We start from the raw sequence: 21,940 nt of genomic DNA on the forward strand, positions 1-21,940 counted from the left end.
AGGAGAGGACCAAAAGTTAATTTATTCAATCATTCAATTCTAGTTTTTAGACAGATTGAAGTGTTCATATGTGGGTTATTTTATGTTGATTAGCTTCACAAAGCTGATGGATTATTTCTATGATGAATATACCAAATTTCATGGTTTGTACTGTACGGTCATACTGTAAATACTAAAATTCACTCATTTATTTGTCATTAAACTTATTCAGTCCTTCATTATTACTTCCAATTCATTTTCTGTGGTTTGCAAATGTGCTGCTGACACAGTAAACTACAACCTGAATAGGACAAGTATTCAGTCATTTGCTGACTAATTTGCTTCACTGAGAATGACATTACAGCCACATGTTCCATCCATTTCCAGCAGCCAGGTTTGCACAGTCCAAATAAAGCTGCCGATATCCCCACCCTGTCACCTATTCACAGATAAGGCATAAACAAAAGCACTCACACACTCAGTCTGGATAGTGTAAGTAACACCCAAATATAGATCTGTGTGTACAAGTGTGCATATTTGTGTGTGTGTGTTGTGTGTGTGTGTGTGAGTGTGAGAGAGAGAGAAAGAGAGTGAGAGACAGACACACAGAGAGTGCTAAGAGCTATAACTGTGGGAGTGTTTTACAAGCTCAAAGCCCTGTGCCTGTTCCTCTAATTCAGCACACACATTGCACTTTCAGCAGATCAATGATCCCACTGTGCCACACACACACACACACACACACACACACACACACGCACGCACGCACACCCTCCAATATTCACAAACTCATGCACACACACACCAACACGTACATTCAATCCTCCTCATTTTATCCTCCCTTCACTCCTGCTCTGTTTCTTATATACACACACTATCATACACATCCCTCCTCCCTTTTTCTTTCCATCCCTCCTTCTCTCTGAAGCCCTGAGCAATTACTCATCAAGACTCTAGAGAAGAGCAAGAGAGAGAGGGGGTGGGGGGGTAGCAACTGAGGAGAGAGAGAAGGGCAAAAGGATGGAGATGGATGTAGAGCTAGGGTGAATGAAAATTTCCTGTCACTGACCGCAAGAGTCTTAAACAAGAGCACCTCAAAACATCTGGTCTTCAATGATCAGGGTCAAGGTGTCAAGCAAGAGTGTGTCGTATCTGTGAAATATGTGCATGCGCAGTGTGGAGTTAAGGGGAGTGTGAGTCTGTGATGATGGTGGTGGGTCACAGCACTATGACAAAACATCATATATTCATTGGGGAGGGTAATGTGTGCGACACTTCTGGAAAACAGTCCTATCGAGCAGCTGTAGCTCTCTCTGCAAGATAACACAAGCGCACACAATAGAAACAGGGATAAAATAGCCACAATATACTGGAGAGAAGTTAGCCTACAATAGTGAATACAAGTAAATTCACTGTATGTGTACATGGGTGTCTCCATGTAGTCTCACCAGCCTTCGCTAAGCTCTCAGGTTGATCCATTTAAAATACAATGGAGGATTACATTCTCATCTGGCCACTGGCTTCAGCCTGCACAGAAAAACACTAAGGCTTTAATACTACCTTGGCACACAGTGTATCTGTGTCTAAGGTAGTGTGTGTTTTCCCATTTCATGCAAGCAACACAAATTACAGCATACAACTGTGTATCTATAAGTGTGTGTATGTGTGCATCTGTGTGTGCAGGAGGTTCAGGCCTGTCATCGCGAGGGCAGGTTGGGGGGATAAGACCCCTCTCCAGTGTGGAGTGGTTGTGAATTGGTTTTGGCTCCGGGCTAAATCTCCTCACAGACACCTCTTCGTTTTCTCCACAAGACCAGAAAAGAGAGCTTTCACTCAACACATCCAATTCACTGTGATTTGAGCCAGTCCTTGGCCAAAATGCAGGTGTGAATGCACACACAAATACACTCACACAATGTCTCTCCCTCACTATGCATGCCTCTCTCTGCTATCTCATTTCCACAACGACTGAATTATTTTCAAAACAATAGTGGACCCCCTACACAATGACCCCCCCGTCTATCCAAGCCTGTGACTCATTCTTTCACAACCAAACAACAGCTTAACCACAAACCCCTGCACATAAATACACACACACACACACACACACACACACAGTTACCATTCCCCCCCACAAAGAAGACGACAGTTGCAGTCTGTCTATCCGGCAGTATTCAGGCCCCTGATTAAACCAGTGCTTATTGGTAATTAAACAGTGTGCTTTGTGGCAGTATCCAGAATGCTGTAAAGCACTCCACCTCTCCACCACATACACTCCCCCCACCACCACCTCCATTGGCACAGTGCCGTCCCATCCTCTCTTTTTTTTCTGCCTTTCAGGGGGCCGCAGGTGGCACAATTGGCAGTAATGTGTTCTAATTGTTGGCATCTCTGCCCGGGTAAAGATACGTAGTGTGGTGTGGGAGTTTGGCGTATAGCAGGAGGGGAGGGAGGGATGAACAGAATGTAAGGTGGAGAAGGAGGTAAAAAATGGAGGGAGGGTGGGGAGGAAAGAATTGAGAGAAGGAAGGAAGGAAGGAAGGAAGGAATTAAAAGGAACAAGTAAAAGTAAATATATGCCAAGCATAGGATTTAAGGCAGAAAGGTGAGGATGTGGCACAAATAACGCATGAAAAGTAGTAGTACTGGGAATTAACTGCAGAGAGGACAGTGGGAGAAATATAAACCAATAGAGGATACTGTTCCTGTTGTGTCCAAATGTTTCCTTTGCTGTTGTTGTTTTTCCAGGCAGCTTGGAGAGGCTCCCCTGGGTTAGGCTTAGCTATAACTACAGCAGAGACAGACACAGCGTGAGCTGCTGGCTTCATGTAGTAACAGAGGTTAGACACAAGCCCAAGTTGCTGAGCTCCAGACCATATAAACCCCTGGGGTTTTCCAATTCACTCTACGTAGAAATGTCAAGGAGAGAGTGGAGTGGATTATGGCAAGAGTAAACATAATGCAAGTCAGTTACTTACTTCACTTACTTATCCATATCAATTTTGTTTCTCTCCATTACTGGTCCATAGTATTTCAACTTATATACATACATACAGGTGCTGGTCATATAATTAGAATATCATCAAAAAGTTGATTTATTTCAGTAATTCCATTCAAAAAGTGAAACTTGGATATTATATTCATTCATTACACACAGACTGATATATTTCAAATGTTTATTTCATTTGTGATGATTAAAACTGACAACTAATGAAAATCCCAAATTCAGTATCTCTCCGAAAATTAGAATATTACTTTAGACCAATACAAAAAATGGATTTTTAGAAATGTTGGCCAACTGAAAAGTATGAACATGAAAAGTATGAGCATGTACAGCACTCAATACTTAGTTGGGGCTCCTTTTCCCTGAATTACTGCAGCAATGCGGCGTGGCATGGAGTCCATCAGTCTGTGGCACTGCTCAGGTGTTATGAGAGCCCAGGTTGCTCTGATAGTGGCCTTCAGCTCTTCTGCATTGTTGGGTCTGGCGTATCGCATCTTCCTCTTCACAATACCCTATAGATTTTCTATAGGGTTAAGGTCAGGCGAGTTTGCTGGCCAATTAAGAACAGGGATACCATGGTCCTTAAACCAGGTACTGGTAGCTTTGGCACTGTGTGCAGGTGCCACGTCCTGTTGGAAATTGAAATCTGCATCTCCATAAAGTTGGTCAGCAGCAGGAAGCATGAAGTGCTCTAAAACTTCCTGGTAGACAGCTGCGTTGACCTTGGACCTCAGAAAACACAGTGGACCAACACCAGCAGATGACATGGCACCCCAAACCATCACTGACTGTGGAAACTTTACACTGGACTTCAAGCAACGTGGATTCTGTGCCTCTCCTCTCTTCCTCCGGACTCTGGGACCTTGATTTCCAAAGGAAATGCAAAATTTACTTTCAGCAGAGAACATAACTTTGGACCACTCAGCAGCAGTCCAGTCCTTTTTGTCTTTAGCCCAGGCGAGACGCTTCTGATGCTGTGTCTTGTTCAAGAGTGGCTTGACACAAGGAATGCGACAGCTGAAACCCATGTCTTGCATACGTCTCTGTGTGGTGGTTCTTGAAGCACTGACTCCAGCTGCAGTCCACTCTTTGTGAATCTCCCCCACATTTTTGAATGGGTTTTGTTTCACCATCCTCTCCAGGGTGCGGTTATCCCTATTGCTTGTACACTTTTTTCTACCACATCTTTTCCTTCCCTTCGCCTCTCTATTAATGTACTTGGACACAGAGCTCTGTGAACAGCCAGCCTCTTTAGCAATGACCTTTTGTGTCTTGCCCTCCTTGTGCAAGGTGTCATTGGTCGTCTTTTGGACAGCTGTCAAGTCAGCAGTCTTCCCCATGATTGTGTAGCCTACAGAACTAGACTGAGAGACCATTTAAAGGTCTTTGCAGGTGTTTTGAGTTAATTAGCTGATTAGAGTGTGGCACCAGGTGTCTTCAATATTGAACCTTTTCACAATATTCTAATTTCTGAGATACTGATTTTGGGGTTTTCATTAGTTATAATCATCAAAATTAAAAGGAATGAACACTTGAAATATATCAGTCTGTGTGGAATGAATGTATACATTATACAAGTTTCACTTTTTGAATGGAATTACTGAAATAAATAAACTTTTTGATGATATTCTAATTATATGACCAGCACCTGTGTATATATATATATATATATATATATATATATATATATACACACACACACACACACCAACAAGACACCTAGTGCTTGGAGGATAAATAATGTCACATTGGCTAAAATACCACAGACAGAAAGTCTACCTTTATTAACAGAAACTACATGTAAGCAGACAACATGGTGATTTGGCGATGGCGGCACTTTAATTACCAAGTGATGCACAGTGCAAACACTGAACAATATCACCAAATATGTTTTTAAATAAGGAGAGCTCAATGATTACCTCATAAAAACAGCCTGTTGTTTCATGATCTGTAAGGCAGATGTGGGCCATGTTAGATTTCAAATTAGAACACCACATACAAGTCAAGTAGCTAGTAGTAGTAGCTTAGTCTCCATTTCAATGTTGCACCAACAAAAATGATGTCTAAATAGGTCAATGTCATGACAATGCCATAAAATAAAAGGAGTCATGGTTCATTTAGAATCTTTCCAAGTGGCATCTATTGTGTATGTGTGAGTGTGTAAGTGCATGAGAGTGACTCAGCAGCTCTCCCATGGTGCGATAGCACCTGTTCTTCAGTGCTCATCCACAGGTGTTGCCATCCCTCCTGAATATTGTTAACGTGCGCTTAATCAGATGGAAAGGCAGAATGACAGCCACTGAACATACTCATATGCCATGAGACACTGAAAGCCAGAAATAGTCTTTTCAGACAATGTGGTGAGATCTGAGGATGTTACTATGGTGGCAGACATACTGTACAATATTTGTCTTTTTAAACATGAATACCTGGCACTAAGATTGGTCTATATTCATTTTATGAAAAAAGGTCATAAGCCAGACCCAAACACACAGTGAGTATATGGTATGACTTTTAGACCCCTCTGGCACTAGGATGCCCAAAAAATAAGTCCAGAAATACACTATTTCAATATATATAGGCCAATATATAAATAAAAGAGTGTGGTAATGGTGCTCCCACCAAGCAAAGATGCACGTCTAGTGATCAAACTTTAAATTGTGTGTACATGCTGTATACGTGGCTGTGTGTGTTTGTCTTATCTCTAAAGGCAGACAGGCAAGAGAGAGGAGCTGCTTCACATGAAGCCACACTGATAGTCACACACCCAATCATGGTTATCTCTCTGGATACACACACATACACACATTCCATGTTACCTGCCATATTGTACAAATGCATCTATTTCTCCCTCCCCCACCCACTCTGTTGGGTCATCTCCACGCAGGTGGAAACTTTGAGGAGACAAAATCCACTGGAATGAAAACTGCATTGAGCTTTTGAGAAAACACTCTACACTGCAAGGTGCTGCTGCTGCATTACCATGGCAACGGTGGAGGGAGCATGTGTTGAAGTCAAGAGTCTCAAGGTTACTCAATCTATTCATGTTTTAATAATATAACTCCCTTATGAAAGGAATATTACATCCCTTGTAAGTATGATGAAAATACATATCAGATCTTTCCAGCCAGTGTACACAGATAACCTGCCATCAAGGTTAAGACAAGGAAATGAACTGCACATATCTTGGTTTCATTAACCAAGACTCGAGTTGATGAGGCCTGATTTCAGAGTATTACATGTGCATACTATTTCGGGCTTGGCCTATATAAATGGGACAAGATTGGTCAAAACCACCAGTATGTTTCCTCCTTGGAATAGACAGAGCTGAGAGACAAGGAGAGAAAGAGAGCAAGGTGGACTTAGGAGCATGTTAAACAACCCGAAACACAGAGAAAGAGAGTTTGAAGAAGGATGCAAACAGGGATGGCAGTGTGTGGAAAGTGTTCACAGAATTCATCAAAGCAGTACAACAGCTTTGCATGGTCCGAGTGCCCCCCCCCCCCCAATCTTTTCCCCATGTGCTTGTGTCAGAGGTGAAGCAGCAGGTGAGCGACTGGCACTGTACTGATGGCTGTGGAGGCAGGGGCAAAGAAGCCTGCTGGGATTTGAGTTTTCCACCTGATCCATCTCTGGACACACATGTGGCCTACTGAAGCCGATGACAGTGGAGCTGACAAATAGCATTCTCAATGGAGTTAATGAGGGAAGAGCAGATGTATGCTGTCCCTCTGGAGATACTCTGTGTGCAAGTGCATGTGCTTCAGATATAATTAATTGTGTATACATTATAATATAATATATGCATCCTCACACAATGCCATAATTAACAAATTACGTAACAGATAAATAAGTCATTATAAATAAGTCACATTTAAGCAGAAGCAAGCTAACACATTCTAGCGAGTTGTTGCACAGAGACATACAGACATCATGCTCGTCCATTTACATGTGTGTTGCATATAAAAGTATAGCACATACATCATCTACATCTTCAGGCAGCATAATACAATAATCATCTAAAAAAGAAATATGGCAAGCTGCACTATATTCCCTTCTCTTTCAATAATTAATCTGGAAAGAGGTTTATGCAAGAGAAAAATGAAAACAGAGCTGAAGAATAATATGTTAAACGGGTTATAATACAAAGATCTGTTGTTGTAAGACAAGGGCTACATATAAGAATACACCGAGTAAAATAAGAAATGAGCTTTCCTATGCTGTCTCAGTTATTACCGCTCAGTTTTCACCTTTTTTCCTCCATTCGGAGACATGCTGTTACTGTTCTTCTGTCTGCTCCCTCTTTTCCTGACTACATAAGTTATTGTTTTCATCAACCTCTGTCTCTTCCATCTGGAGAGCAGATGAGGCCAGGCTTTCCCGAGTTTATGTCTGTGCTCTGTAGTCTCAAGCAGCCTTCCACTGCAGTGCTCCAGCATTCACTGACCCTTGACAGAACCACTGCAGTGCTAGCAGAACGCTCTCTGCAATAAATTCATGACAATAAAGAGATTATGTTAACCCAGGAGGAATAAAACAAACAATCCCTGCTGTAATACATTTAGACCTTCTGGTCAAATTATTGTGGCAAATTCAATTATGTTTTCAGAGCTGGAGGGACAGTGAGCATTTCATTTATTTTGATAAAGACTAACAATAGGACTGAAAAAATCAGCACAGTTATTCTGAATGTCTCATGTGACCCCGTCTCCAGTGACCAGTCTCACGACCGCTGGCCATGGTGCTGCTGATGCCAATCGGAGGAGCTTCCCTGGTCACTGTCCATGGTGCTGATCTGACTCTGAGGGGGAAATGTCATTACTGGGGATATTGTCATGAAATAATAAGGCACATATGACCTATACATACAGTGTGTGCTCAGTCTGCAGGCTACTGATTCCAAACAGAGCCTTCATTAATACAGCAAATAACACAATCGTCATCTCTAGAGTCTGCCGTAAGATTTGAACCAAAGTATTTAAGTTGAAAATGTAGAGATTGTTTGAGGATTGACCAACATTTTGTCTTCACAAGAGATTGCAATATATGGTACAATAATCCCCATGAAACATGATATTTAGTCCTTGTTTTCAAGTCTTGCCTTGTGACAGCATTAAGGCCATTACATTGGAATATGGACGACTCAAAACTTTAGTGCAGCAATTGTCAAGTTGTGGTTCTTTTTTTTTATATACCCATCCTACTATGAGTGTGGCTCTAAGTCAAACTATCAGCTGTTACCAGGCCTAGCTGTAATTGCACATCCTCTAGGGGTATTAGTGGGCTTTTAGACTGTATTTGTTTTCTTTCTTGTGGAAAAAGCCTTTCCTCTTCACTAAAAAATGTATTTGGTACACCATAAGACACACTATTATGAAGCCACATAAACATTTAAAAAACTTAGATCCTAAAAAAAACAAACAATCAAAATGTTTTTTGCAGTCAGATTTTTAAAAGATATTTTTGGCCTAATTAACCAAACATCGGCGGTGGCACATCAGAGCGTGAACCACTAAGACAGGCAATTTCACCGCTCTCTCCTCTCTTCTATAAACTATTAATTGATCTCCAGGGAGCCTCGCTGTTTAAGCTGTTCAAAAATATAGAGAAGACTGTACCACAACCTTTAATAGAGTGGGAAACACTCCCATAGGTAAAAAGCTGCTAGTGTGGACTGGGTACGAAGAACCTCAACTTTTCTCAGCACTGGTTAATGAAGTCATTATTACATTGGTGGATCTAACTCCAAATGTTGTCAAAGGATGTGAAGTGTATGTGATCTCTTCTAACTTAAGAGAGGACTATCACCGAGAGAAAAACATGTTTTGAAAGAAGATCAAAATGTTTCCATGCTCATGATATCAAGAAAGGCCTTGATAAGTTAAAACTCTTCTTTAAAATCTAGTTACAACAACAAACTAACCACCATTACAACTTTGACTAATTTGGCTGTGGATTTAAAATTCAGACGTCTCTCCACTTATGAATGACAAATAGGGAGAGGGAGGTTATCATCAGTGCTCTGCTGGTCCCTGTGTGTCCATGAATGTGTGTGATACATTATTAATGATGTTATAGTATCTTTTAAATTTAGCCATGTTCTATGAGCTAGGGGGTAGCAGTATTTTAACATTAATGGTGGACTTATTCAGAACAGTAAATTTGATGTGATGTGTTTATGTGTAAGCTTACACTGAAGTTTCATACTTCTTCATAACTGTCGTTATGTGGGCTCAACACCTGAAGTATGTGTGTGCACACATGTGTGTCTAACCCCTCACTGGCAGCATCAGCAGCAAAGGTGGGAGGTAAACCAATTCCATCTGCTAAGAGATGCTCATGATGTGTGACGATGGCGGGGCCTGGAGGTCCACAAATCAGCCAGCCACTATTACTCGCCTGTCACAAACAACAGAAAAGTGACACACTACACATCACAAACAGAAACTCTAACACACTTGTTACAGACAAATGTAAAAATGCTTTTTTTTTTCTCCTTGGTGTTACTCAGTTCATGTGCTTTGGCTTACACACATGAACACGCAAATATAAACAAACACTCAAATTCTGTCTCTCTCTCTCTCTCCCTCTCTCTCACTTCCTGAGGTTCCATTTCCAGCATGGCAGCAAGAACAGACAAATCAGTTCTAATAACAGGGGAGAGCGGTGAAAGGTGCCATGATGTAACAAACTGTAAACAGATACAGTGGAACAAATCACTGTTTGTGTCAACACAATGGAAAGTAGACAGAGTTGGGACTACAGGAGAGGTGAAACTTTCCATCAGATAGAGAGGAAGAGTGTGCATGCGTGATCGATGGATTCACTCATGAAGGTGAAGTGAATTCATTTATAGTTTAATTTTAATGTATGCAAGTGTAATCAAATCACCTTGGCAGCATTGACCTTTGGGATAACAGACAGAAGTGGAGAGTCAAAAATGCTATTTAAGCTATTACAACTTTTTTTGTTATCGAAAAACAATCAACTCTAAAGCCGAGTTGCACCATCTGATATAAACCATGCACTGCCAAATAAGAAGCGTCAAAATGGGTTTTTGTTTTGTATTCATTTTACCACAAACGAAACTGGTCACAGCTAACGGTAGCCACAGCAAATTATCACTATAGCACCAGGCTTCGATCTAGGATGCATGTTTAATCTCTCCACTTTCTGGTGTAACCGTGCACTAACGCGGAGTGAGAAAAGTGAACACACAGTGAGTGAACAAAATCAAGGCGGGTGATACCTGACAGAGTGCAAAATACTGGAGGGAAAGGGCCAAGAGAGGATATTTCCATCTGTACTGGAGATGAAGGACGAAGTACAGATTCAAGAAGGGCAGATATTCATAACCATCCTCACATTATGTAGAGGGTTGGCAGGAAAACTCAGTGTAGTAATAATTATTACTAAACACAAAATGCATAAAGGTTTATCCATGCTCCTCAGTCTACTTCATGGAATATGTGATGTCTTTGATAAAAAGGATCTACTCCTTAACAGTACATGATCAGGCAAGTCTATGATTCATCATCATCATCATTATCTACCATGGGGAACAAGTACACATACTGCAGCAATAAACAACGGAAGAAAGATCCCCATAGATCACAAAGGGGAATCTTGTGTGTGTGTGTGTGTGTGTGTGTGTGTGTGTGTGTGTGTGTGTGTGTGTGTGTGTGTGTGTGTGTGTGTGTGTGTGCATGCAAGCTTGTACATGTGTTACAATGCCTTATCATCATGGATCCATGACGACAAGCTGAATAATTCAACACAACAAAATAAAGGAATAAATGACCTCATAAATGATGAACGAGAGGATGACAAACCAAAAGGGCTGTTACACTCTCATCCATTTTCTTATGTGACACTGTTTCTTTTTCCATTGTCTGTTGTCGGTGTCTGCATGTATGCATATGGTTCGATCATGCCTCTCTGTGTGTAAAACAACTACAAACACGGTGCACGCTACTATAAGTGGATATTATGCAAAGCTTTTCTATTTCCCTGGGGGTGAGTTACACGTCAAAGCAGGTGGGGTTTGGGCCAAACAATTTTATTTAACAAGAATGGCACTGGTCTTGATACTTAAATTTAGAAAATACTCACAGATAGAGGGGAGAGAGTTATGAGAGAATCAGAGAGACGGACAACAGTGGAATGGAAACAGAGGGAGGGTAAGCAACTAAGAAATGATTTGAAATGAAAAGACAAAGGCAATAATGCAAAAGCAAACACTGGGGCTTCTTGAAAGTGCCAAGGTACACACACACACACACACACACACACACAAACACACACACACACACACAAGGATGGAGATGTAGCATATGTCTCCAGTAGTGCCAGCTGGAGACATCTGGTGCCAAAACTCCACAGGTCAAACCAAGTGACATGTTCCCTGAGGTGTGTATGGTAGTGTGCGTCCATGCGTGTCTGTGTGCCAAATTAGTAAAATGGTCATTATGTTTAGTATATAGTAGCCACAGATTAAAAACACACAGAACACAGTTAGTGATGCATGAACATCCACACACACAAACACACACTGTCATCAAAGAGTCACAATTTGATGGCAACTCAAAGTGCAATGTGAGCAGAGAAAAAGTGTGTGTATCTGTTTAATTCTTTGTGATAGAACACAGATGTCCACCAGAGGGATGAGAGGAGACGATGGGGATGATGGAGGAAGAGAGATGAATTCTAAAGTCTAAACTTCCTGACCAGAGGCCTGGCAGCTTCGAAGGAAAGACCCAATAAGAAGAAAGCTATGGCTAACTACAGTCTGAAAAAATATCTGACGCAAACAAAATAACATTCTGCAATTTTATGGCCCTTCCTGAACATTGCTCTCATGATCATCACACGCTGCCAGTTTCAGTATATACACAGTGATATAGTGGTAAATCAAAACATGGTAAACTATGACTCACAGTCGGTGGTCATCATTAAGCAGCAATCGGTATAAATAAATGTATTCTGAAAAACAATCTTATGTGTGTGATATACAGTATTCTATAAACTAATGTTCTACAAACCTATGTAAGGCTATAAACAAGAGAAAACTGGTTTATAGGATCACTGAAAAATTGAGGAAAAAACAACACTAAACTTCAGTAGAATTGCTTTATCCTCCACTGCTGCATTGCTTTAGTTCTTCTAACAAGACAGCAAGACACAACAACATTCTAAAACCTGATTAGTAAGAGTCTTTATCAGTGTAAATAATACCAGAATTATCCATTAGAATTATCCTGTTACAAAATTATTTTAATTTACACACAAACACATGATTGCAACCATACTTTCACTTCACAGGTTCTGTATTGCACCTATGTGTGAAGGATAACTTTGGGAGCTTGATTAAGAGGCGGATGGGGACAAATTATTCGTCTCTGTTGACATTATTTCCAACTCACACATCACATGAAGTGATGCGTGTATTGACTGAAGTAACAGAACTCGCTAGAGTAGAGAGTAACAAACTCATCTATGGATCATAACTGAAGGTCAGATGTCAGGAAGGTTTCACACCGAATCTCTTTGAGTTGAAGAATTTCAATAACAGCCCTCAGAATACACGCATACACACACAAATCTGGAGACAGGACATAGACTTACTGTGGGTCACTTAAGGACAGTTGCACAACATATGGTGGAATTCAACCACAAAAACACTCTCAAAAACACATGCAAGAAAAATTGCCCAATTTCACCAGAGATCTGGATTTCATCATTCAATTCCAAACAAATGGCAATGACTTTTATCCTTCACTTTTACAAAAACAAACTCTAAGAAACCACAGCTGTTTTCATAATGCTAAACCATTCCACCCATATCCCAGCCTCCGATACTCTTGCTTTTTTCAGATTCAGGCAGCTTATTATGCCAGTATAATAGTCAAAAATCACCAAAAAGCTCTAAGATGTGTATTACTCTTCAGGGTGGCTGCGTTCAGGAGGAGTACTGCATTAAAACAGTGCTCATCAAGCTATAGAGAGTTTACTGTAGAATTAGCATTGGCTCACAGCTTCCAGTGCAAACAGACAAACACAGAAACAGAGATATGATTGTTATACTGGTTGTCCAGCATTGCTCATTAGGCTGAAGAGAGATACACTGGCAGGGCCCAATCAAGCTGTGTCTGTGTGTGTCTGTGTGTGTGTGTGTAAGCGCGTGTTACAGCTATATGTGTGTTCCATAGAAGTCTGTGTGCTCATTAAACTGCCTGTACAGAGAACAAGAGCCAGTGGCCAGAAACACACACACACACACACACACACACACACACACACACACACACACACACACACACACACACACACACACACGAGAGAGAGTGAGTGCACAAGAGAGAGACAGACTGCAATTAGACCAAAACACAAGAAGAGAGACATACTTAAACTACACTCAACAATGTGATAAAGACTACAAATTATGAGGATAGCAGGCTACTGAAGAGAGTATATAGCAACACTCATTTGAAACAGATTTATATGTCTAATAAAAACAAAATTAAAAAAAATAACTAAAAACTTTTTTTGACCACAGACATGCAGACTGTCAATCTGACAGGCAAGCAGACATAAACCACATATCAACCAGATCTCTTCCCCCGACATTCACGCCACGGCCGTCATATCAGTCATTCAGACAGTTAAAACAAATCAAATGCACATGCACACACAGGAAGTCAAATTCTGTTTATCATTCAACACCAGTGACCCTGTCCTTTGGCTCACTGCTCACACAAACACACAGCCAAACAAACACAGAAGAGAAAAGGGCAACGTCCATCTCTTGTCCTGACCATCATGACCAAAGCATTCAGCAGCCATGCCTGATTTCTCATTAGTGCTCAAAAGCAGCATGTCTGCTTGAGAAAGAGAAAAGAAATAATCATAGAAAGACAGATAGTTTGAGACGAGAGGCAGAGACAATCTTTTATATATCACCCCCTGCTTGTCAAGACACTATTGAAGGACAAACTTATGCATTTTTAATACCAGTCCTGATTTCCACCTCTTCATAGACACTGGGATATGGATTTGTAGATTCATTTGGTTTTTGTATCTAAATTGCATGCAGTTTTATAGCATTTCCTTATTGTATTTCCTGTTACGCCAAGTAGAGAGCCTGACAAAGTGTATGGGACAGGACTGTCACACACTAAATTGGAGTGTTAGAACATATGAATCCAGGAGAAAGGTTGTATAACATCTGAGTCACCAAACTGTTGTAGGTCACTCTGAGGTGAAGCCAGCCGCAATGCAGTGATGTTATGCTCAAAGTTTGGGGCTTAAATCTTGAACAGACTTCCAATTGAGGATATTACAATGTCATTGACTTTCAAGGATTAAATAATGCATACATGAGAAACACTGAGTAAATATGGTTTTAATTAGAATGTGCTAGTTCATTACTTTTTTTTTCTATGTTCAGTCATCTTAAACAAAACAAATACATTTGGGAAGAATTACAATAACGCATTGCAATGAATTCCCAATTATGTGGTCTAAATCTTCAAGTTATTTTTCAAGCTACTGCATTTACGTTTTACAATCAGGAGAACAATACAACATTTTGAGCTGAGAATGGTGTTGAAATATAGTTCCTAACTAGATGATTAGAAAGACCACACAATACGCCTTGACACCCTTAAAAAAAAAGAGAATTTGTATTTAAGTTAAAGCCCAATGTTTCAGGTTTGCATGAAGAACACGTCTTTCCTAATTTCACACATAGCCATCAAAGAAATTAAATGTGCATCCATTCATTTGAATGATTCTGAGGTATTTTTGAATACTAATTAAAATTTTTGGAAACACAAATGTAAGCAGTGCGACGCCTCAGGATGGAAGTATTCTTAACTCACTTGTCCTGTTCTGCTAAAACTTAGTAACAAGATGCAGATGACTACAAGACAAAGTCTTTGAAACACACACACGCATGATGAAACAGAAACAATCAAAACAAGCTCTCCTGCTCCAACAATCGGCCAACTCACAGAGACTTTTCAGTAATATTAGCACTGAGTCAGCTAAACAGTGAATATTGCTCACAGTTTATTAGTTTTAGTATCAGGCTTAAAGTGTATGATGATTAGATTAAAATAATCTTTAATTATGTACCCAACTGGATAAGTACAGTGGGGGACATGTTAATGATAGGGTGAACAGACGGCACCATTGTCATTCCTGTCACTGAGAGAGACAGAGGGGAAAAAAGAAAGGAAAACGAAAAGCAGAGAGAGGAGAAAGAATGTGTGTCTGCTTGCATGTGAGTGTGTGTGTGTGCGTGCGCGCCCACACCCATGTGGGTTAGAGCCAGTAAGCACATTTGCTGAACCCATCATTAAGTTCTCTCCCCTTGTGGTTGGTGTCAGGGTCTAGACAGGGAGACAAAGCCTGGACCTTTCCTCCACATGGTACCCAGGGGAGAGGGCAGAGGCCTGGGGGAGAGAGCTGGGGTGGGACGGCACGTCCTGGGTGACAGACAAGCAGCAGGGAGGGAGAGGAAGCCAAGTGAGATAAGTAAGAAGGGACGGGAAGATGTATGAACACATAGGGACAGAGATGAAACAGCAGTATCTTTCTTCTTATTAAGGAGGAGGAAGGGGTGCACACTTGGCATGCTGGTGTAAGGGGGGTAATTAGTGAGAGAAACACACGTGTCTCGCATTGAGGGGGTCCCCTGGGTGGGGAACAGCTCAATCAGTAGCCAGCTGCAGGTATAAGGGGCCGTGTGTGTGTGTGTGTGTGTGTGTGTGTGTGTGTGTGTGTGGTGTGTGTGTGTGTGCACATGTGTGTGAGCTGAGTGCAGGTGCCAGTGTACAGCTGCACTTTTACCCTTTGCACTCTGACTCATTAATTTTTATGCTACATTAAAGGGTTTACTAGCACACATACAAAAGAGACACACACATCTCTATTGAACACCGGCTGCCCTAATGGTGTCACTTGCTGTCTGAACATCATACCGAGCACAGAGACATTTGATTTGAACTTCATTATGTGTGTACATGTATGTTAGAAGGGAGTAGGTCAGCCCACTATCCAGAATATGTTTATATACTAGTTATGCTTGCTTTGCTAAACATGTTTGGGAGGGAATGTTATTGCTGTTTGAATTACATTCACTGGAATGTATTTTTTCAAATACAGAGGAAGGACAGCCGGGTTGGTGGTGAAAAAAATGCAGGGACCAAGAGTTTAGGTCCAGCATCCCATGTGTTGTTAGGTTTACGCTACTAAAACACTTGGCTAAGTTTCAGTAAATCTTTTGGTTTTGGTTAAAAAGTACAAAAAAGTCAGCATGTCCAGTCAGCGTTTTTAATATATACCAGAATAACATAACTATCGAAATGTTCATCCTGTTTTAGTTGACAGGTTGCTTATTTCAGAGATACATTCAGTATAAACATTTTACATTAGCAATCAATTCATTTACATTTATTTCATTGTAAGGTTGGTTAAAAACATAATCCAGGCAGCATTTATATCCTACTAAAACACATTTGCAAATGTAAATGAGTTGTATATGAGCGTAATGTTTAGGCGGATACGAGAGTTGGTAATAAGAGGTCTCTAGTGGATCTGTTTGGCTCGTGCTGTGCTCTGACAGGGAAAACAGACGGACGACTGAAAACGAAGGAAGGAAAAAGAAAGAACATAGGAAGAGAGTTGGGGGAAGGGGAGATGCTTGGTTGAATAACAGCTGTTGGGATTACTGTTTAATAAAAGCCGTCATATGCATGCACTCCCTCATGCCCCCCTACAGAGCAGACCAAAAGGCATTGCTGTGTGGAGCCCAATAACCTAACATCACAGTCAGCCCACCTCCCCTGGGGATCCGAAGCCAGGCACCTTATACCACAATGCCAGGCCACCGGATCTCCCACCAGGCCTGCCATGCCCCCAGGCACACTTATGCGTGTTTGTGTGGGTGTTACTTATTATCCACCTATGCATATGTTTCCATGGTGCATAAGTGAGTTACGGACCTCTAAAAGAGTGTGTACATGTGCAGAAAGGCTCTTTTACAACTGTATGAGCCAGTGTTGTGAGAGTATAAGATAGCAAGATATGTGTGTGTGTGTGTGTGTGTGTGTGTGTGTGTGTGAGTGTGTGAGAGAGAGAGAGAGAGAGAGAGAGAGTGTGTTTCTCTGTCTGTCTGAAGAGGGTGGGAGGAATTCATCAGATAAGCTACCTCATTTGGGCCGCTTCAGGAGGAGTGAAAGGAGCTGTGGGGAGGCTTTCATCTCTGAGACGGAAAAAAGAGACAGAATCAAGATGGAGTGAGTGTGAAAGAGGACGAGAAGGCGGGAGAGAGGGTGAAGAAAGGGAGTGAAAGGAGGAAGACAGTGAGATAAAGAATGAAAGAGATAATCCAAGAGGATGTTTACCTTGGTCATGCTGGCAGAGGACAAAAGAGGCCACCAATATGTACTGCCCCCTATAGGGCCACAGGATATTGAGTAAAGAAAGGAAAAGTTTATTAAAGAAAACGCACGTTGAAGTAGCAGTGTGCTAGACCCATCACTCTCTCTCTCTCTCTCTCTCTCTCAGACAAACCGCTTAATTAAACATGAGCTATGCGAGTGCTGTCTGTCTGCCTCCGTATGTCTGGATATACGAATGTGTGTCTAATGTGCATTCATCTCGTCCTCATAGAAAGCACAAGGAGGCCATTTGCAAGTCAAATTCCCTATTTAATGACACGGGAAATCATCTGAATTTATTGAAAGCCAGCAAGGAGAGGAAAGGCGCTTGTTCAAGTTTCAGATCAAAAATGCATAAAAGTGCCACTCCTCTTTGCCTGTAAATAGAGCTTTGAGTGTTTCTGATATTAAATGATGGGATGTGTCAAGGTGAATGTGTGAATGTGTGGCAAACTGATAAGTTAAGGGCTCCCTGGGTGAAATCCCAGACTCTATAGTTGAGATAATTCAACTCTAGAAATTATTGGAAGGATGGGCTAAACTGGAATTGTTTAAGGGAGTTAAGTTTGGGAACAAAACAAATCAAGTCCTTGTCAATCACTTCAGAGCCCTAAGAAACAGGAAATTCTGAATCTCTGTCTAGAATCTCTCTAGGTGACACAAAGCTGAACCAAGCTCAGTCCTCAGAGAGGTTAAGAATATTGAAGATCCAATTAATAAGTAACATGGTGCAGCTACAACCACAGTTGTTTAAATGCTCCTCCATGGCAACACTCATGTCAAAGCGTGCTGTTGCCATGCGAGCACCATCCAAGAAAACTGTGTTTAAATGAGAGAAAGGAAAAGAGAAAGAGATGTGATGGGAGAGGGGGGAGAAGCAGAAGGCAGTATGTTTGTTATAGTCTGCATCCATCATGCTAATTGGAAATAAATAAACAGGAGCTCATTGTTTGGAGAGCATTAAATCAACGTCTAATCAAGTCCTGTACAGAAAGGTAAAGCTTCGCCGCCGAGGACATTTCTCACAGAAATAACTTTAATGGCTTTAAATGAGGATGCTTGTCTGATAACCTTTTATATTAGCACAAAGGGGGCTAATTGCGAATTAGCTCACTGGTGAGTACTCAGACTGCGCTTCTCTCCCCTACACATAAAATACAGCCATCTAAACCTGCACTTGTGCGTTGATGGCCTTTACTTTATCTACAGTTGTTTTCTGCAGTGAGCCCAATTAGCAAGAGCCAAATATTTCAAACATGTCTGGTTGAGATGGAGAAAGGACATGTACAATGAGAGAAAACAGAAAAGAAGGAACAAAGAAGAGTGGCAAAACAGATGGCAAGAAGGGCACAGACAGGAATGGGATTGAACATTCATTGAGTGTTGATGTTTGGTGTAATACATTTGTATTTATTATTAGGTTATCTCATGATATTATTTCCTCACCGTGTATTTAATCATGATTTGCATAATGCTTTCTATTTGTGGCACTTAAACTATAAACCACAGGAAGCCAACCGTTAAAAGGACAAAATGATGCTAGATGCTAAAATAGCAAGGCAGATGTGCAGAGAGAGCCAAGCAGGTACACAGAAATTACTGTATACAGACAGGCACTACAGATGAGAATGGCAAAGAGAGATGCAGAGTTGTTGATCTCATTAAGATTAATGCAGTCAGACAGGAAAGCAGCCACAGAGAAAGACAGGAACAGAAACAGAGAGGTGTAGCTTTAATGGGATCAATAGATCGGGCATCAGTGCAGGGTCAGTGGCTGTGTCCATGGTGACCCATCTCTCACTGGCTGGGTGACTCACATCAGGAGTCCTCTGTCCATGCCTATCTCACTCACTCACATGTCCCTTATTTCCTCCTTTCAGATCATCCCCTCCCTCAGTTCTTACAGCCATATGTAGTACCCTGTAATTCACCTTGATTTCCTGTTTAGTCTTATTCTCCCTCCACTCTCTTCCTGATGTCCTTGTCTGTCTCACTGACTTATCTCCTCCCTACACGTTTTTTTTCTCCCACCATCTTCCAGCTCCATTTTTGGTGACAAAACAACCCCGACTGAGAATTTTGTACCCTACTGCTTAAAACAGCACATATGCAAACCCACTGTTTAGCAGTTTTTTAATGAAGTGCTGTACTGACAGAAGACAATGAATTCAAAAGGTGCACTAAATGATCAGTCTTTGAGATGTCACATAACAGTGCACAATGATCATAATACTAAAGGGAAAAATGTAGTATAGCAAGATAGCACAGTTTCTATGTACTCATATTTTCTTTTTTAAGAAAGATAAATCTGCTGGAACACCTGAGTCTCTCACTTCTCGTTTCTAATCAACAAACACTGCTGAGCAGAGGCCTCACTTTCTCTTTTGTACATATAGTATTTTGTAACTTGTATTCCAGTTGACATAAGAGTGTAACCCCATGTCCTGATGACTGAATTATTCACCACAGCTCAGTAGGGCACACTGCACACTGTTACCTAACCCTGCAAGAGACAGTGTCACAGTACTAAGAGAGAATAACAACATGCGTGAGGGTGGACTGGAAGGGGAGGGGGGCATCACACAGAGGGAGATGGAGAGGGTATGAAGATGAATGGGTAGCAGAGGAAAAACACATGAATGAAAAATGAGCAGAGCATGTAAATGAAATGGACTGAAGAGGGAAAATAGATGAATGAGAAATGAGGGAACCTGAAAAGCGTGAGAAACAAAGGAGATGCACCGATTGATGGGCATTATGGAAGATTGGCAAATAAACAAAACTGAGGTAAATATATAACACTGAGGACAATAGTAAGTGTTAAAAAGAAAGAAAAAAAGATTACTGGAAAGTCTCATGGAAAATTATGTCCAAACGGTTAAGAGAAATAGAAACGCATTGCCTTCATCTCCAATAATAGTCTCTCACTTGTGCATTGCTCTCTATACTGAAGCTGCCAGTTCTCCTTCGCAAAACAAAGCCCCAAAAATATCACTGCCAACACATGGCACATGCGTTTACAGAGCTGTGTGTGTGTGTATGTGTATGTTGTAGCTTCCATAGCTGTGGGGAGTGAGGAGTTCAGCATGAATAATTGAACATGGGGGGAGAAGCCTGCCGCCCAAAAAGCAAAATGCCAACTGCCAGGCTCATTTCATTTTAGAAGAAGGGGGAGCCATAGTTGGGGTAAAAGGATGAATAAGGGAGGGTAAAAAAAGAAAATACAAGAAGATCGAAAAGACGCAAGCTCAGACTTGTAAAGCCTAAGTAGCCCATTAAAACAAGTAGGAACAGCTGCGCTTCACTGCACAGCCTTTTTGCCTTGGTCATTGGACAAACAATAATGTTTTAGACAACGACAGGGTCAGAGGTCAGGGGTCAAGGTGAGGGAGGTTAAGGTGAGGGTTAAGGTCAGAATCATTTTGAAAAGCTCAACAATAGACTGATACTATATGACCTTGGCTGGATAAACACATGCTCATCGTAATTGATCTTAACACAGGAGGGAGGCCAACGCCAATGAATAAAGATAATGTTATTTGTAGAATATTGGAGTCATTGGTTCAGTGCCTTTTTAAGTCTCCAGTCATGATCTATAGCCACTGCAGAATAAATTGCTGAGTAAATGGACCACAAATAGCTTAATTCTATCACATTTTAGGAATAAAGTTCTTAAGATTAAAAGGCAAACAAAAGGTTCAAAAATTAAATTGAAAAAAAAAAGGATGGTGGAAAAAAGACCCGTTGAGGTGGAGTAAAGTCCAATAAAGTCAGAGTTGGAAAGCCAGTTATTTTTTAGAATTACAATCCTTTTTCACCCCTGCTGTGAGATCACAGTTTTTCTTCTTTTCTTTTATCTCCATGATCAAAATTTTGTGCTTTCATAGAGGCATCAACCAACCACGTGCAGTACAATATGGCCATGGTTTCTCTCTCTCTACCTTGGCTTCAGTGGTGGTCTGCTTCAAACTCATTAGTCCGTTTTGATAGATAAGAGGCTTGTATCTGGAAAGCCACAGCAGCAGTGGGTTTTGTGGGTTATAAAAGCGATGTAATCAGGTTTTGGCAATAGAAATCTAAGGAGTTTAGGGAGGGGAAGACTCACTGATTTGTGGATTTGAATTGGATTGAGACTAGTTTAGCACCAGATCTAATATGGCAAATGGCTGTAATCTGAGGCGGGGCTGTGTATCAGAAACTAAGACAGGGACTGGAGACAGCCATGAGTGACACATAATATAATACTGGGAAAATATGTGAAGCTCACTGCTTTGCAGCCTTTCTGCCCGTCTCTTTCTCATTCTCTGTCTGCCTCCAACTCGTTTTCCCCCTCACGATTTCTGTCAATGAATCTCACTTTCATTACATTTGTCTTTTTGTGTTTCTCTTCCCTTGCCATGCCACCATGCTTTCATCTTATTTTTCTATGCTCATACACACAATTTTTTTCCCAATCCCCCTATTCCTCACAGTAATCCTCTCCTCTCGTCCCTCCTTCTTCTACTCTTGCTGT

The 21,940-nt window shown here is 41.1% G+C and overlaps 1 protein-coding gene across 5 annotated transcripts in view; it reads right to left on the reverse strand.

Annotated features, from left to right (window-relative positions):
* plxna4 (plexin A4) overlaps nt 1-21,940 on the reverse strand; it is a 237,391-nt gene that overhangs the window by 155,679 nt on the left and 59,772 nt on the right. The window contains exons 4-5 of one of the 5 annotated variants that reach the window (XM_038738724.1): nt 9,265-9,382; nt 6,794-7,784 (exon numbers count right to left, since the gene is read on the reverse strand). The exons of 3 other annotated variants lie outside the window; for them this stretch is intronic. In XM_038738724.1, coding sequence (XP_038594652.1) covers nt 7,759-7,784; nt 9,265-9,382 — 144 coding nt within the window. In that variant the 3' untranslated portion in view covers nt 6,794-7,758. Of the gene's footprint in view, nt 1-6,793; nt 7,785-9,169; nt 9,383-21,940 lie in introns of those variants that run through there. One more of the 5 variants, XM_038738723.1, reaches the window with a different exon arrangement.

This window comes from Micropterus salmoides, unplaced genomic scaffold (genome assembly GCF_014851395.1).
Source record: "Micropterus salmoides isolate LMB-PRFRI ecotype aquatic unplaced genomic scaffold, ASM1485139v1 Ms_hic_scaffold_23, whole genome shotgun sequence".
Lineage (NCBI taxonomy): Eukaryota > Metazoa > Chordata > Actinopteri > Centrarchiformes > Centrarchidae > Micropterus > Micropterus salmoides.